Here is an 18,545-nt window from a genome sequence, read left to right on the forward strand (position 1 = left end):
CAACTCAGGGACTTTGCATGCATTGAACTATACACAGCACAGGGACATTCCATGGATCAGGCCATGTGCTGCAGAATATTCCACGGAGCTGTGCAGGTGGATTCACGCAGGAGCACTGCCCAGACTGGATCATCAACTGCAGCCTTGTAGGGGGCTGGACCCTGTCCTTTGTTGGGAAGCATCACAGATAGGGCCAGAGGCACTGCACATACTGGATTGTGAACTACACAGAGAAGCTGCACAGACTGGGCCATGTACTAAACAATGGCACTGCACGGGTTGGGTGTACACAATGACACTGCACTGGTTGACACACAAGGTTCTCACATAAACTGGGACAAAGACTTTAGATAGACAAAATCTACATTACACGGGTGGAAGCTAGGCAGAACATGATGTTACGTATGGTATAGCATTAGAACGCAACAAGAAGATAAACCCAAGATACCACTCGATGTGAACCATATGATAAAGTTCAATAAAGAAGGAAGATTACCTTCATCTATGTCATCATTGGACATAATAGCTACACATTTTTCCCAGACACTTTTCACATCAGCCCTGTAGCGGTCACAAGCCCAAAGGAACAACGGCAGGAGAATAGACTGCACTATGGAGCACCACAGGAAACACAGAACCATCCAAGTGTAAGAGGTGTCATACTTGAGGCTTGCAAAGCTCAACACCTGCAAGAGAGAAAAGAAAAGGTTACTTGAAATCAGAAGAGCTCAGGAACAGTCTCAAACAGGAGTTACTTTTCAAACACTGACGTTATATCTACAGCCACACAATGCTTGTTTATTCTCCCCTTTAATTTTCCCTCCCCCTCCTTTACTGAAGGCACTGTTGGGTTACAGGTCCACAGACGCTGGCCACCCTCTGGTACATCACCCAAGTGGTCATTCTTCATGTGCAAGTCGAGGCTGTGAGTATCAACAGGCATCACAGGTGAGCCTGGTCCTGGTAATGGAGGCAAAAACCTTGGAGTCATTCAAGACTTAGGGGTAGATTTTCCCGAACCTGTCGGGAAGAAGGCGGGACTTCCCCTTTCAGGTTATTGACCCGCCTACTTCGACGTCCGGCCAATCCGCGCGATTTTCCCTTGATTGACCTTGTTGAGCCCGCCCAGCGGGCTTAGCAGGCCAATTAAGGGCCACCCGGCAACAGGTGATGTCACAGACTGCAATTTCATCTGTCAAGAGTTCTTGACAGATGAAATATCAGTGTTTCACAGCTGTTTGAAGCTGTGAAACACTGACAGTCTGAGTTCTAACATGAGTCCTTCTGCACAGACTCAGTTAGAACTCCTACCGGCACTCAAAGCTGAAGGCTGTCACTTTTGACAGATCGCAGCCATTCAGCTTTCAGTTCTGGCTGAGTGATGCGCTCCCGATGGCTACAGGAAGAAAGGCTGTTAAGGTAAGTACAGGTAAGTAAAAGTTCTTTACACACTTTAGACACACCAAACACACTTACCTTTACACTCATGCACCAATCACTCACCTGAGCACCGACATCGCAACCCCTCCAACTCCTTCAACCCGGCGGCCCACCTGCTCTAACCTGGCGTGGTTTGGAGCCTTCGGGAAACCCACACGAAACCCCTCAAAATAGGGATTAGGCTAAAAACTGCCTGTTAACTACCTGTTAACAGGCAGTTAATTGGCACTAATCCCTTCCCGCCTGGTTTCAGCGGGTCCCAGTGCGGGGCGGGTACCCGCCGCCCCTGAAACTTACGTGCGGCAGGGTTTTGGGCGGGATGGTGTCGGGACCCCCAAATTCGGAATTTCCCCCCCCCACATGCCTGAAACCCTGCCTGACGGCTCCACGAAAATCTAGCCCTTAGTTGGACACTGATGGGGGAAACAGTAGATTATTTCTTTTTGGACTGACTTGTGAAGATGGGGTGACTGACCCTTCTTGTCTGTATTTATCCCAGGATCTTGCCATTTTTAGCCTCTACCAATGCTGTTTTGTAAATGGCCAATAGCAGACCCATTACACAAGCCTTGGATGGCTCTCTGAATTTCTTTCCCTCCCTTGGGGATTGCATTCCAACTCCACTCTGCTCCTCCCTATGCCCAGAACGGTTGATGTTGGCAACTCATCAAACTAGCGAATCATGAGCATGAACCCAATCCAGGACACAGTATTTGCAGCCATGCGCATTGTACCCTCACACTACCACTTTTCTCCCCTCTCCTTATAAGCATAGTACAGGAAACTCTTTTTTATCCGGCACCGACGGGACCGGCGTGGTGCCAGTTGATCAAAAAGTCCGGATTACAGAGAGGTATACTTACCAAGGTACAAGAGCCCCGTACACGGCCACAGGTGCAGGAGTCCCGGTTACACGGCACTTGTGCAGGAGTCCCGGTTACACAGCCACAGATCCAGGAGTCCCGGTTACACGGCCACAGATCCAGGAGTCCCGGTTACACGGCCACAGATCCAGGAGTCCCGGTTACACGGCTCTTGTGCAGGAGTCCCGGTTACACAGCCACAGATCCAGGAGTCCCGGTTACACGGCCACAGATCCAGGAGTCCCGGTTACACGGCCACAGATCCAGGAGTCCCGGTTACACGGCCACAGATCCAGGAGTCCCGGTTACACAGCCACAGATCCAGGAGTCCCGGTTACACGGCTCTTGTGCAGGAGTCCCGGTTACACGGCCACAGATCCAGGAACCCCGGTTACACGGCCACTAATATATAGTAAAACTTACCTGAACCTACTCCTGAATTTTGCCAGTTAAGAGAGATATCCAGATATTTAGGTGCCGGTTAAGAGAGTTTCCTGTAACTCCTCACGGGGATACAATTCCACAGATGCTGGATGCCCATCGAGTACATTGGCCGAGTGACCATTCTTCGTTTATGCGGGGGAGCAGCACAACCAAGTTCAATCCTTGTCAACTAGAAGTCAACGATAGCACCTATTCAGGTCACTCCTATTTTGTAAGGAAGGATTTAATTAAGGGAACTGTCAGCACAGTTTCATTGGTCTGAACAAGATAGCGATTCCTATTACACTAATGGATCCTATTTATTCACAAAAGCTTTCATATTTAATTCACAAAACCCTTATCAGAACTGTTGATAAACAAAATCATAAATCAAAGAAAATAGTTGTTATTAAGGAAGAGTTGCTTAAAATTATTACTTGCAAGACTGATGGATTTTAAGTTCAATCCAATAATAAAAGCCATGCAGAGATCACAGCTCACAGTGCCAGGCCCTTCATAGCAACAAGTGACTCATTCCTTCATGATCTGGGGTCTTGCTGGTGGGTGCAGTGAAACCAATGAGGATAATATTGGATTAAGAAATAAATATCAAAGGCACGTCAGTGAGTCACAGAACAACAAAGCACTGTTACCAAAATACAAGAAGACATTCGTGTAGTCAATGACCCCAACTCGTTTCGGTGACCATCATATTTAGTTCAGGGCCTGCCCTCTCTGATGCATACACTAAACACAAGGTAAATGAGCTTAATCACGTTATCTGGTCCTCTCTGATGCTGTTTTCACCTTCGATGGCGTGCTTACTAAATGGAGCTATCCCAGCCTGTCCAGGGCCGAGGCCTATCTCATGCTGCAGCTAGATAGCAGGATGATCCAGCCTCGAGTGAAGACATGAGACAGTCTCGCCCAGAGGCAAATGCCATGACCGCAGCTTGGCACATGGCGTTGAACGATGTGGGGGTGGGGATGTGGACGGGGCATATGATGGTCCTGATTTGCACTGCGAGCGGAAGGTAGTATCATATACTGATATACTGTGGTTTCCATTGAAAGCCGCTGAAGTTTTTTTTATTGGTTCTCAGGATGTGGGTGTCGCTGGCAAGGGCGCATTTATTGCCCATCCTAGTTGCCCTGAGAAGATGGTGGGTGACCTTCTTCTTGAGCCGCTGCAGTCCGTGTGATGATGGTGCGCGAGGTTGGTGTAAGATAGGGAATCCCAGGATTTTGATCCAGCGACAATGAAGGAACAGTGCTATACGTCCATGTCACCATGGTTGTGACTTGGAGGTGATGGTGTTCCCAAGATCTTACTGCTCTTGTTTTTCTTGGTTCTAAGTTTTGTAAGTTGCTGCAAAGCATCCTTTAGCTGGAACACAGTGCAGCCACAGCGTGCCGGTGGTGGAGGGGGTGGATATTGGAGTTCAGTGGGTGGGGTGTTGATCAGGCAAACTGCTTTGTCCTGGATGGTGTCAAGCTTTTTGTTGCAGCTGCACCCGTCTAGGCAAATGATGAGTATTTGATCACACTCCTGACTTCGGCCCTGTAGATGGTGGACAGGCGTTGAGGGGTCAGGAAATGAAAATAATTGGGCCAAGAACGCTGCCTTGAGGAACTCCAGCAGCAATGTGCTGGGATGCGATGTTTCGCCTCTGACAACCATGAGCATTCTTCCTATGTGTCAGATCTCACTCCAGCCAGTGGAGAGCTTTGCCATTGACCTCAGTGAAAGCACACTATTCAATGTTTCCTATTTGTTTTTTTTGTTGGTCTTTCTCCATTCTACATTAAATGCAATAATATTTTAGAAAACAGACCAAGCTATTGTGAGAGGAATAAATTATTTGCATTTATATAGCGCCTTTCTCAACCTCAGGACATCCCGACGTGCTTTACAGCTTTGACGTACTTTTGAAATATAGTTAATGTTGCAATGTAGGAAATGCAGCAGCTAATTTGTGCACAACAAGATCCCACAAACAACAATGAGATAATATGATCAGATAATCTGGTTTAGATGTTGGTTCATGAATAAATTTTGGCAGGACACTGGAGAGAAATCCCATGCTCATAATGCCATGGGATCTTTTATGTCCACCTCAGAGGGCAGGCGGTTTTTCGTCTCATCCGAAAGACGGCACCCCTGACAGTGCAGCACTCCCTCAGTACTGCACTAGAGTGTCAGCCTAGATTATCTGCTCGTCCCTGGCGTGACTTTCTGACAACCATTGAGCCAATGCTGACATTTTTAACATGTTTAACATGAATCTAGACGGCATCACCAATCATGCCGCTGATGTAATGTCCGAGGATCAATAATACTCAGACTGCAGGAGAACAATAAAACAGGTATTTACTGAACAGAGAGTAATTCAAGACTGAAGTACAGAAGCCTGCTATGGCTTTATATACAGTGGTGGTCACTGCCGGTACTGCAGTATAGAATCAGTTCTTCTCTTAAAGGTACATACACAACAGCTGAGACTCAGATACAGGAAATAGTAACATTTCCTTGTAAATTGGGGAATTAAAGTAAAGGACCAATACTCAGTGTACAGGGCACCAGCACGGAAAGTCCTGTCCACCGTTGCAGAATTTTGCACAGTGACAACAACTTATATTTATAAAGCATCTTTCACATTCGGAAACATCCTGAGGCATTTTACAGGGGGGACACCAGCAGAAAGTAAGGGAGAAACTTAAGGGAAGTGACTCAATGCACAGTCAAAAAGGTTCGTTTTGAGAACAGTGCAGGACCAGGGAGATGGTCGACAGGGAGGCAGAGTAGCAGCCAATGTGTGCAAGTAGGTAGATGCTGTGTGCTCACTTTGACTTATTACCACAATATGAACTTCAAACTACTAAATTAAGCACCTAAAACTCAACTTTCTATTAAAATAAAAAGGCCCAAACACTTAACTTGTGCTTAACCTGTCATCTCTTTTTATTCCTCCTATTTTCTCTCCTTTATTTTAACATTATTCTTTTACTAACAAGTAGACTCTATTCTATAATTTTATTTACTTTTTTTTTAAGTTTAAAAACTTCCATTCTCCTGTTTCCTTGCTCTGTGTGCCCATTTTGGAACAATTTTTAGAAGGATTTCATTGGCTGAATACTGATCAATCAAAAATGTCAGATTCCCAAAATGGACTTGCTGGCATTATAGATCTATTAAAACGTGTTCAAACCTAGAAGGGCTGCTGATAATAAAGGGATACTGGGTGTTGACTGCTGGACTTTCACCTCTGAGAACTGGGTTTCCAAGAGTTTCGCAAGAGTCTATTTTCAACTTGCTCCCCAGGTGTAAAGTTGGTGTTGCAGGTCAGCGATGGTTATAGAAACTAACCAATTTTTATTCCGATTGAAATCAAGGAAATCCAATGCGGGCGGTTTCTACACGGGGTGAACAAAAGTCTCCTCTGAGCTGTAAAGGTCTAACGAGACATGTGTTTGGGGCAGTCGCAACTCAGTTCTGAGTGGACATGGGCCCAAAGCACAAAATGGTCCCCGGTTGGTACTAAGGTGGCAATCTCACTCAGAAAGGCCACAGAGCGGCCGGTGTGGGAACGAGAAAGAAAGCCATACTGTTGCAGTAGGGATTCTGTTTCAAGGTCAGAAATCAGGGACAATGTTTGGGCAGTGTACAGGAAGCTTAACTTTGCATCCCACCATGCTATGTTGGTCTGATGCTGTGAGTGCTTGCCCAAAATGGAAAGTGTTCCATTTCCCAGTGCCAGAATTCCTTCGTAAGCACAAAATTCGCCAAAAGAGTGAAAAGAATGAGAGGAGGCCAAAGATAACAAGCGAGACAGGGACTCAGACTGAAACAGAGAGGAAATGAAGGACAGATCTAGCAAACAGGTCGGCAAGACAATGTTGTGTGACCTTTTTTTCAGACAAGTCCTTTACAGGCAGAACAAAAAGACTCATTTCTGCCAGCTGCAGAATAAAAGAAAGACTTGCATTTATCTTCATCGCACCTCTCAGGAACAATTCAAAGAGCTTCGCCTACAATCAATTACTTTGAAGTTTGTTGTTACTTAGACAAACGGGGCAGCCCATTTGGCACACAGCAAGATCCCACAAACCGCTTTAAGATGAATGATCGGTCAATCTGTTTTTTTTATGGTATTTGGATGAGGGAGGATTATTGGCTGGGACACTGGGAATGATAGAATGGCACAGCACAGAAGGAGGCCATTCGGCCCATTGTGCCTGTGCCGGCTCTTTGGGAGAGCTATCCAATTAGTCCCACTCCCCCTACTCTTTCCACATGAATCAATATTGTGCCATTGAAGTAAAGGATGTGGCAAGCTCTGTGGAGCAGTCAGTTAATAGGGATAGTCAAAAAAGTGGATATAAAGTGAACGAATATGGTGATAAACACCTCAGGAATGAGGTTTTTCCTCATTTTAAATACGAATAAGAAACATACTTAGCGCTTAGAATCATGCAGCACAGTATGAGGCCATTTGGCCCATTGCTCCTGTGCTGGTTCTTTGATAAAGCTCTCCAATTAATCCCATTCCCCCGCGCTTTCCCATTAGCCCTGCAAATTTTTCCTTTTCAAGTCTGTATCGAATTCCCTTTTGAAAGTAACTATTGAATCTGCGTCCACTGCCCCTTTCAGGCAGCTTATTCCGAATGATAACAACTCGCTGTGTAAAAGAAATTCTCCTCATCTCCCCGCTGGTTCTTCAGCCAATTGCCTCAAATCTGTGTCCTCTGGTTACCGACCCTTTTGCCAGTGGAAACAGTTTCTCCCTATTTATTCTTTTCAAAACCCTTCAGAATTTTGAACACAACATAATATTGACTTGTGTATGTTCTTCAGGTTATGCAGCACACGCTTGACAGGCACACAAGGAATGCTTGGCCTTTGTGCAGTAAACTGCTGCTGCAATGTTCAGACTGGGCTGGTGATGACAGGACCTGGTGCACTACGCTCAGAGGGCCAGCCTCTGTGCACACTAACAAACCCAGATCATTAACAGCCTGTCTCACAAAGGGCGTGAGGCCTTTGCAGTTTCTATTACCATCACCGAATCCTTCCAGGTTGCAGCGTGCCCCTAAGCAGAGTTCAGCCGTTTCTCATCAATCAGTGATGGAAGAAGAATGGGGCGTAGGGAGGGGAGGGGGGGAAATGGAGGGTGAGTCAACTAGAGAAGCACTCATGTATTTCCACAGCAGTTGTATGTGAAGTAGCATTGGCAGTAGTCTGGGAGCAGCCCACCTGTGATGAAATATTCCATTCACCACTGCCTGTGACTGAGATCGGTTTCAGTGTCATTTCCCTTCCCCCAGACCTCATTGTATTGTGTACTGGAATGTGCTGTATTGTATACTGAAATGTGCTGGAATGTGCTGTGTGTAGGGCTCCGCCCATACCTGGCCCCGTTTGTAAGCTAGCTTCAGTCTGGCCTCAGTCTTCAGAAGGAAGACATCTCTCTCTCTTACGTGTTACTTTCTAAGTTAATAAAAGCCTTGTTTTTGTTCTGCTAACTTCGAGTCTCGGAATTATTGAGGCACATCAATTTTATTAACTTATTTTTCAACACTATGGATCAACTCCTGAAACCCGAACGTTTGGATTTGGATCAACATGCTCCGGACGCATCAGCACGCTTCGGACACTGGTTTGAGTGTATGGAATTCTTCCTGGACAATTCCGCAGCCGTCAAAGACGCTACGGACGCTGCGAGGATGAGACTCGGAATTCTGCGGAATTGGGTAAGCCACCGGGTTTACCCACTCATCCAAGACGCCGAGACGTACCTGGCCGCCTGCGATATCTTAAAGGCGCATTACCAGCAGCCTACGAATGAGGTGTATGCTAGGCACCTGCTCGCTACCCGCGCACAGCGACCTGGGGAATCGGTGGAGGAGTTCCTAAGCACCCTGAAAATGCTTGGCAAAGACTGCAAGTGCCGAGATGTAAAAGCCGCAGTGTACACTGACGAGCTTGTTCGCGATGCCTTCATCACAGGCCTCAGCTCCACTTACATCCGGCAAAGACTGCTGGAAAAAACGGGGTTGGACCTGAAACAGGCTGCGGACACCGCGCGATCCCTGGATGTGGCCCAGAGAAACTCGGACGCCTACTCTTCAGCCCGCGCCGTCCACGCCGCCACGTGTGCACCGAGGGCGCCGCCATCTTGGAAGGCATCTTCCCCGCCCGACAGCCCGACACCGGCTGGGCCCCGCTCTCCCCCCAGAAGCCCTACGACAGCCGCGACGCGTCAGGGACCCAACTGCTACTTCTGCGGGCAGCCAAAGCACACCAGAAACCTGTGCCCGGCGAAAGGCACCACCTGCTTTAAGTGCGGTAAGAAGGGGCACTTCGGGAAGGTGTGCAGAGGGAACCCCGCCGGAAAACCAACCGCCGGAAAACCCGCCACCGCCGCGTGTGCGCCGTGGGAGCGGCCATCTTGGACGCCATCTTGCCCGACCTCGTGGGGTCCGCCATCTTGTGAGCAGACAGCGTGGACGCCATCTTGTATCGATCCGGGCCCTACAGTGGCATCGGTCACAGTGGACCAGACCAGGCCGCACCCGCTATCCAGATCAATGGTGGACATCGAGGTAAACGGGTGCCGGGTTAAATGCTTAATTGACAGTGGAAGCACGGAGAGCTTTATCCACCCAGAACTGGCACAACAACTCTCCCTAAAGGTGGTCCCTACTCAGGGTACCATCTCTATGGCTGATAAAACCCAGACATCGACCATTCTGGGTTACTGCACGGTACAATTGTGCGTTAACGGAACTGTATATGATAATTTTAAAGTATTAATCATGAAGAACCTATGTGCGAGCGTGATCTTGGGCCTGGATTTCCAGTGCAACCACCAAAGCATCACGCTCAAGTACGGTGGGTCCCAGCCGCCCCTCACAGTGTGCGGTCTGGCTACCCTGAAGGTAAAGCCGCCTTCGCTATTCGCGAACCTTACCCCTAACTGCCGGCCAATAGCGACCAAAAGCAGGAGGTACAGCTGGGAGGACAGGCGGTTTATCGCGACCGAGGTAGACAGGCTCCTGAAAGAGCGCATTATTGAACGCAGCAACAGCCCGTGGCGCGCCCAAGTGGTAGTGGTAAGGGGTAGCGAGAAGAAACGGATGGTGATCGACTATAGTCAAACGATCAACAGGTACACCCTACTAGACGCCTACCCGCTACCCCGCATATCAGAAATGGTGAACCAAATCGCCCAATACCGGGTGTTCTCCACCATCGACCTCAAGTCAGCGTACCACCAGCTCCCTATCAGACCAGAGGACCGCCCGTACACCGCCTTCGAGGCAAACGGACGCCTCTACCAATTCCTCAGAGTCCCCTTTGGGGTGACGAATGGGGTCTCGGTCTTCCAGAGGGAGATGGACCGCATGGTCGATGACCACCACTTGCAGGCAACCTTCCCCTACCTCGACAACGTCACCATCTGCGGTCACAACCAGCAGGATCACGACTCGAACCTCGAGAGGTTCCTGAAAACCGCACAAAAACTCAACCTCACCTACAACGAGGACAAGTGCGTTTACAACACCACGCGCCTCTGCATACTAGGCAGCGTGGTGGAGAATGGGGAAATCGGGCCAGACCCCGACCGATTGCGCCCCCTACGGGAGCTGCCCCTGCCCAACACTCCCAAAGCCCTGAAAAGGTGCCTGGGGTTATTTTCTTATTATTCCCAATGGGTCCCCAACTACTCCGACAAAGCCCGCCCCCTCTTGAAAGCATCCTCTTTCCCGCTCTCTGCTGAGGCCCACGCCGCCTTCAAAAGCATTAAGCAGGATATTGAGCGGGCCACGCTACAGGCAGTGGACGAGAACACTCCATTTCAAGTGGAAAGTGACGCGTCTGACTTCGCCTTGGCGGCCACCCTCAACCAGGTGGGGCGGCCCGTAGCTTTCTTCTCGAGGACCCTCCAAGGGCCCGAGATCAGACACTCCTCCGTGGAAAAGGAGGCCCAAGCCATCGTGGAGGCAGTGCGCCACTGGCGCCACTACCTAGCCGGCAAACGCTTCACCCTACTTACCGACCAGCGGTCGGTAGCGTTTATGTTCAATAATAAACAGAGGGGGAAGATTAAAAATGATAAGACCACCCTCCAATGCTCTCTGATGGGGAATGATGGGCAATGGGGGACATTTAAGATGATGGGGGAAAGAAAGTTTTACTTTCTCCCCCTTTTCTCCCTTCCTTTCCCAAAGGCACTGACTCTTGCTGAGTTACAGATCCCCCGATGCCAGCGGCCTCAGATACCTCACCATAGTGGTCATTCTTCAAGCATGAGGCTGGATGCTGAGTGCTGGATGTTCTATGTATATATAGAGGCCATTTTGGCCAACCTCTATCTTGTCCCTAGCCAATGTCTACACACCCTGCCCAGCTGGGGTTACTTGATAGCAATCAGGAACACAGACCCTGGGTAATTATTCTCTTCCCTAGACTATGGGGTCCTGAGGCCAATTATGGAACACTACTGCTTTTGTGTCTGATACCAGCTTGGCTCTGACCAGGAATCAAACCTGATATATATCCGGCTAATATGGCTTTGTACTTTATTTACCCATTAAGTCATACACTATTACTTGGTCTGTTATTTTAAAAGGTATTAACCCAATTATTTCACTGATATTTCACACAGTTATCTCTAGATCATAGTTTTTAAATTCAACACCTTTTTTAAACAGAAGCTAAATAATAAATATCACTCTTTTGTTATGCTTTTTTGTCTGAGCAAAATGCTTGGTAAAAAACACAGTTCTAGAAATGTCATACGCATGTGGTACAGGAAATATCGGGCAGTATTGTTATTTGCTGAATGACTTCAGTGGGATACTTCTTCAGACGGATGGTCTTTTAAAATGTTCAAATCTGCAGCAGCGTTGAAAAGGCAGAAGACGAAAAATAAACGAGGGTACAAAAGAAAGTAACACAAAACAGACCCAACAATCCATCATAATTAGAAGCCAACAAGGAGCAGAAAACACAAGGCAGGAAAAAGAAGAGGCCATCAGCCCCAACAAGCTTAATTGATCAATTCAGGTAGGTGGGTTGATCTATGAAAAAGGATGGGCTTGTTCAGTCTAATGACCTTTTCCACTACTTAGAAATTCTTATGTTCTACCCACCTTCTCAGCCCTCAATTCAACTTCTCTCTCCAGAAATGAAGCTAATTGTCTCTTAAACTTACTTAAGGTCCCCATGTAACTTATTCTACAAATCTCTTAACCGTTGGGTGATGAGGTTCTGCCTGATTTCCCGGCTTCCTCAATTGTAACTTAGATTTGTAGGTATTTGAAAATAATGAACAATTTTCCTGGGTCAACTGTGCCTATCCTCTTTCTAATCTTGAAAACTCCAATTTGGTAGGCCCCCAAAGGCTTCTCTTTTCCAAAGAAAACAGGATCAACCACCTCAGTCTTGCCTCATAATTTAAATTCCAGATGTTTGGAATCTCTTTTGTTGCTTATGTCTATGCCCTCTCACACATGTAAATGCACAAAGAGCATTGCGAAGCACTAGGCTGTTCACTTGAGTTTTTGAAGTATTCATCTCACACAATGAATACTGAATTCCATAAGTCAGAGGCGACATAGTAAGTAGTGGAGACTAACTATGGAAACGTAAGGATATGGCAGGAGTAATAGGTATGAGAATGTAAGTGGAATTAAGGAACAATCCTGTAGGTGGCAGAACTAACACAAATCTGGCCCCAGGTATACAGCTAAGGTCCATGAACGACCCCAGTTACAGTCTGTGAGAACACCAGATTAACATTACAAGGGATTTTACAAGTAAATAGGGAAAAAGTACTTCCACTGGCAGGAGAGTCGGTAGCCAGAGGACACAGACTTAAGTAACTGGCAAAAGAACCAGAGGGGCAGATGTGTTGTTATGATCTGGAATGCGCTGCCTGAAAGGGCGGTGGAAGCAGATTCAATAGTAACTTTCAAAAGGGAATTGGATAAATACTTGAAGGGGAAAAAATGGTCCGACTATGGGAAAGAGCAGGAGGAGTGGGACTAATTGTGGGCGCTAGAGTGACATACAGCTCCACCATTAGTAGCCGTAGTGAAGTCGAATGTACTTCCGCAGATGCTTGATGCATTGCCTGCACTTATCGTACCAGTCCCTGCCCCTGTGGTACACATAAGCCTTGACAAAGGTGTTAGCAATCAAACAGATGCCCCGAACTCAAGCAACTTTACCAAGAATGTCTTTCTATTGCCACCTTAATACTTTGGTGGTGAGGGGGGGTAGTCAGTATAGCTGTGCATCGTATTCATCACAATGGCATCATGTACAAGCGACGCGGGTGTGACTTTGATTCCAAGCTTGGATGTGACTGTGTAGCAAATTTTCAAATATATGCAAAGGTCTAATCAGTAAATAGTAAAACTTGTTCGGGGCTTGTTAACAGCTGGTGAATTCCTGTAAATTTTCCTAAATTCCCTTACAACTGCATTATCGTCCACATTGCCCTTTTGTAATTTATTTACAAACAGGGTTGGTGGAACACTTTGCGACAGGGCACGATTGAGGCAGGAACCATTGTCTCTTTGAAGGAAAATTGGAAAAGTACTTGAAGCAGAGGAAAATATGAGGCTGTATAGGGATACAGCAGTGGGATTAGTTCTGGATTATTCAGGAAAAGAGCCAGCACCTACAGGATGGGTCAAATGGCCCTTTTCTTTGTTGTAAATTTCTATGGTTCAAAATCAAAGACTAAATAAAAAAGTTGTTAAATACTTGTTAACTGCTAGTTAATGTCTGTAGAGTGTTTGCTGAAGCCTTTTCCCATTAAAACATTTATTGATTATTTCGACATAGAAACAATTCTACGAAGTTGACATCATCTCGGCCTACCATTAATGTATGAATGGAGAGTAACCTGAACAAGTTTCAGCGTCTTTTAGAAGTTTCAATGAAAGAAAGAACTTGCATTTATGTAACATCTTTCATAACGCCAGGACGTCCCAAAACAGATTACAACGAATTAAATACATTTAAAGGGTTGTTACTGTTGCAATGTAGTGAATCGCGACAGCCAATTTGCGCACAGCAAGATCACTCAAACAGCAATGTGATAATGGCCAGATAATCTGTTTTAGTGATGTTGAATAATGCAGTGGGATCTTTTCTGTCCACCCGGGAAGGCAGTTGGGGCCTCGGTTTAACATCTCATCTGAAAGATGGCACCTCCGACAGTGCAGCACTCCCTCAGTACTGCACTGGAGTGTCAGCCTGAAGTATGTGCTTGAATCTCTGGAGTGGGACTTGAACCCACAACCTTCTGACTCGGAGACAAGAAAGTGCTATCACTGAGCCACTGGCTGGCATCCATACGACATTCAGCGTTCCCTGCCATGCCAGACCTCAGTGATCCAAGGCCACGGCAGCCCTCAGCTGTCCCGTACCATACTATCTCTTAGCACCCCTACCAGGCTCGCCCAGCAGGGCAGGCCTGAGCAATTCCAGTCCATGGCAGCCATTAGTCAAACCCCTCCTGGCACGCACACACTTGACAGAAGTGAAATTATGGATGACAACTTAGCTGTAATTTAATTTATTTTTATGCACGAGTCATTTATAAATTCATGTCGTTCATAAATTCTAGAAAATAACTTTACAATAAAGTTAACTCCTCTCCATATCAAGACCGTGAACTGACAGCTGAAAAGTCAACCATTCTTAAATTGAATGCATGGCCATAAATGGGAAATAAGTGCTCATTTCAGAAAAAAAAACATTCATATACTCCGCCCTGAAACTGTACTGCATCTGATGTAAAAGGATAACCATGTACACTTGGTGTGTTTTTGGAACAAAATCTATTTTTGAAATAAACATAATACTTATGAGAAAGCTTTAATAATCCTTGGCTGCAGATAGTACAAGAATAAAGAGGTAACCCTTTACTAAACCGTATAAAAGTATTGAATCTTGGCTTAGTTGGTCGCACTCTCACTCTAATCAGAAGGTTGTGGGTTTAACTCCCACTCCAGGGACTTGGGCACATAATCCAGGCTGATACTCCAGTGCAGTGCTGAGGGAGTGCTGTGCTGTTGGAGGTGCCGTCCATTGAATGAGAAGTTCAATTGAGGTCCTGCCTGCTTGTTCTACTGGTTTAGGTGAATGTTATAGATCCCATGGCACTATTCTAAAGAGGGCAAGGAGTTTTCCCTGGTGTTCTGGACATCATTCTCTCGACCAACTTCACAAACATAGATGAACTCGTCACTCACGTGCCAGCCGTGGCTCAGTGGGTAGCACCCTCGCCTCGGAGTTAGAAGGTTGTGGGTTCAAGTCCTGCTCCAGAGACTTGAGCACAAAAAAAAAATCTAGTACTGAGGGGGTGCTGCACTGGTGGAGGTTCCATCTTTCAGATGAGACGTTAAAACCGAGGCCCCATCTGCTCTCTCAGGTGGATGTAAAAGATCCCATGGCACTATTTCGAAGAGCCAAGGGAGTTATTCCTGGTATCCTGGCCAATATTTATCCCTCAACCAACATCACTAAAACAAATTATCTGGCCACTATCACGTTGCTGTTTGTGGGATCTTGCTGTGCGCAAATTGGCTGCCGCATTTCCTACATTACAACAGTGACTACACTTCAAAAAAGTACTTCATTGGCTGTAAAGTGCTTTGGGACGTCCGGTGGTTGTGAAAGGCGCTATATAAATGCAAATTTTTCTTTTTGTCATCTTATTGCCAACTTGAAATGTGAAAAATGGCCACCATATTTGTCTACAAAATAACAGGTATTTCACTATGTCAAGCACTTTGAGTTGTTTCTGAGAGATGTAATAAGGAGCTATATAAATGCAAGAACTTCACCTTTGTGTACGTATATAATTTCTGAACTAAAAAAAATATTTAAATCAGAAAGAAACACTAATGAGATGGGAAAAGCGTGGAGTTGCTGAGATTGCAAGAACTGAGACTGATCCCAAAGAGGATTTGTTGCATTGACCCTGTTGCTTCTGAAGATTTCCCCGTTGGCTTTAGGGAACAATTCTTCTTCATTTTGTTTCTGCCCCATTGAGTTATTTTAACTTCACCGAGAGATTTCCTAGGTAACAACTGGGGAAGATTTCCTCTGCCTGCGATGTATCGGGAAACCGTAAACCCATTCTTTATAACCACGTATACAATTTTACTACCCAAAGTGAAATCCACCCCAAACATGTTGTATTAACAGCATAAAAGACAGCGACTTACCAAAACGGGAAATCCAGTCAAAAAGTCGTAGATAAAGACTATTCCACTGATCAGGTAAGTTATCTGTAGAGAGGTTTTTAATGGTTCGGAGCCATCAATGGATGACCTCCTGTTACCCTGTGCATCTTCCACTATTATTGTGGGCACGTTGAATTTGTTCTTGTTGATGTCATTTCCAGCTTGGGTGGTGAAAGTCTGAAAGAGGGCAATGCCAATGCACACCACGCCCATCACTATGCTCCCGCTGATCAATAACAGGAAGCAGACCCCGAAACCGAGGCCTATCTCTGTGACGATGAAGCGGCAGTCCTTGGCGTAGAAACGTTCCGTGGTGTCATGCCAGCCCACTGCAGGCAAGGTAGACAGGATGAAGGACACCATCCAGATCCCCATCACTGTGTGTACCGCTTGCTTCTTGGTGTTGCTCAACCTGGAACAGTTAACAGAAACAGTTACACATCTGTCCTGACTGTAAATGCAGATAAACCACCACTTAAACTATACTGTTCAGCCATTATTAGTGTGAATGATACTCAATAAACCTGATTTTCTTTCTGTGCACTATGTATGAAAATATTGTATTGCGTGGAAATTACAGCACAGAACACAGGCCATTCAGCCCAACAGGTCCAGGACTGTGCTTATGCTCCACATGAGCCTCCGGCCATCCCTGTAAACCTGCTTATGAAGAACGGCCTTAAAGTTTTGTTCCCCGTGGTTAATAACTGCGGATAAGGTGAAAGGTCATTTACAAGCAGTACAGAAGAAAACACGGAATGCAAAAAGACCATTGGGCCCCTCAAACCTGCTTCTTCCACAGATCACGTCCAGTCCACTTTATCATGAGCCCCGCTTCACTCATTTAAATCCCTGACAAGAACATAAGAAATAGGAGCAGGAGTAGGCCATTCGTCCCTTCGAGCCTGCTCCGCCATTCAATAAGATCATGGCTGATCTTCTACCTCAACTCCACTCTCCCGCCCGATCTCCATATCCCTTGATTCCCTCGGTGTCCAAAAACCTATCAATCTCAGTCTTGGATATACTCAACGGCTGAGCATCCACAGCCCTCTGGGGTAGAGAATAACAAAGATTCATAACCCTTTGAGTGTAGAAATTTCTCCTCATCCCAGTTCTATGTAGACAACCCCTTATACTGAGACTGTGACCCCCTAGTTCTGGACTCCCAGCCAGAGGAAACATCCTCCCATCTACCCTGTCAAGCCCCTTAAGAATTTTATATATTTCAATGAAATCACCTCTCATTCTTCTAAACTCCAGGGAAAATAGGCCTAGTCTCCTCAATCTCTCCTCATAGGACAATCCCCCCCCCCTTTTCCAGGAATCAGTCTAGTGAACCTTCTAAAAGGGAACGGAGATGGGGGCCATACTAGGGGAAGTGACCAAGATGGGAGCAAGTAAGGGTTTTACTGGGGACAAGGGCATCAAAAGCGTAGGTGAGGATGTGATTGAGCAGGTCGATAGTTGCAGAAGTATCATCACGATCGAAGGACCAAAGGCCAGACAGTTGTGAGTTTGAAAGTGCTGTTCTTGGGAATGTTTTTTTTCCAGGGCTGAATGCGGAAGGTAATGGGTTTGGAAAAGGGATGCGAGTGGTGAGGGATACAAGTATCAGAGATTGAGACGATAGGAATAGAAAGGCCACATAATATGGCACGGTCAAAGACGTGGCCGTGAATATGGGTAAGAGAGTTTATATGGAGGAAGCGGTTAAGGGAGGACAGTGAACTCATAGGAGAGAGGGCAAGGTGAGTTGAGATAGTGGTAGAAATCACTGAGGGTGAGAAGTCGCTGGGTGCAGAGGCTGAAGGAGGAAAGGAGTGAGGATATCTCGATGAGAAACTTGGGGTGGGGTTTTGGGGAGTGGTAGAGAACAAGGGTTATAAAGGAGATACAAGAGGAGTGAAACAAGTTGATGTGCTCAAAGGAGGAGAAGGTGCCAAAGGAGTAGAGGGACAGACCAAGATGACATTTGGTGATAAGGGCCACACCGGCGTCGCAGCGTTTTGGGCTGGGCAGGTGGTGGGAGGTGTAACCAAGTGGAGAGGCTTCAGTAAGGGGCAAGGAGTTATAACCTGTAAGTCAAGTTTCTGTTAAGGCCATGATCTACAATAAGGTCATGGGCGGCAAGGGCCTTGTTTGCAAGTAAACAGACAAAGAAGATCTCAGGGTTAATTTTCCAGCTCAGTGTTGAGTTAGATGATCATAGCTGGAGCAGGAATTATACACACACACACATAAATATACATACATGTACACATACATATATCACACACACACATGATATATACACATACACACACGTGCATGCATGTGGACAGAATCAGGCTGTTCTGTGACGCTCCTCGTGTTTGAATAGCTTGTCGAAAATCACTGTGTGGCTCACATTTGAGGTATGACCACTTTGAGCGGATGACTAGCATTGGTGGAATGGTACCGAGGCAAAGGAATCACAGCCTTGAGGAGAGGAGCAGAGAAAATTAGCAAACAAAATAGAGACAAACGCAGGTTGTGAGTTGCAGGTTCCCAATGAGGCTCATATTTACA

General features: G+C 46.4%; 1 protein-coding gene across 2 annotated transcripts in view; it reads right to left on the reverse strand.

Annotated features, from left to right (window-relative positions):
* gpr153 (G protein-coupled receptor 153) overlaps positions 1 to 18,545 on the reverse strand; it is a 74,404-nt gene that overhangs the window by 13,110 nt on the left and 42,749 nt on the right. For both annotated transcript variants that reach the window (XM_085967288.1, XM_085967289.1), the window contains exons 4-5: positions 15,978 to 16,407; positions 497 to 686 (exon numbers count right to left, since the gene is read on the reverse strand). In XM_085967288.1, coding sequence (XP_085823414.1) covers positions 497 to 686; positions 15,978 to 16,407 — 620 coding nt within the window. The remainder of the gene's footprint in view (positions 1 to 496; positions 687 to 15,977; positions 16,408 to 18,545) is intronic.

The sequence above is a fragment of the Somniosus microcephalus genome, chromosome 25 (genome assembly GCF_052327205.1).
Source record: "Somniosus microcephalus isolate GS21.2 chromosome 25, FLI_Smic_1.0, whole genome shotgun sequence".
Classification (NCBI taxonomy): Eukaryota; Metazoa; Chordata; class Chondrichthyes; order Squaliformes; family Somniosidae; genus Somniosus; species Somniosus microcephalus.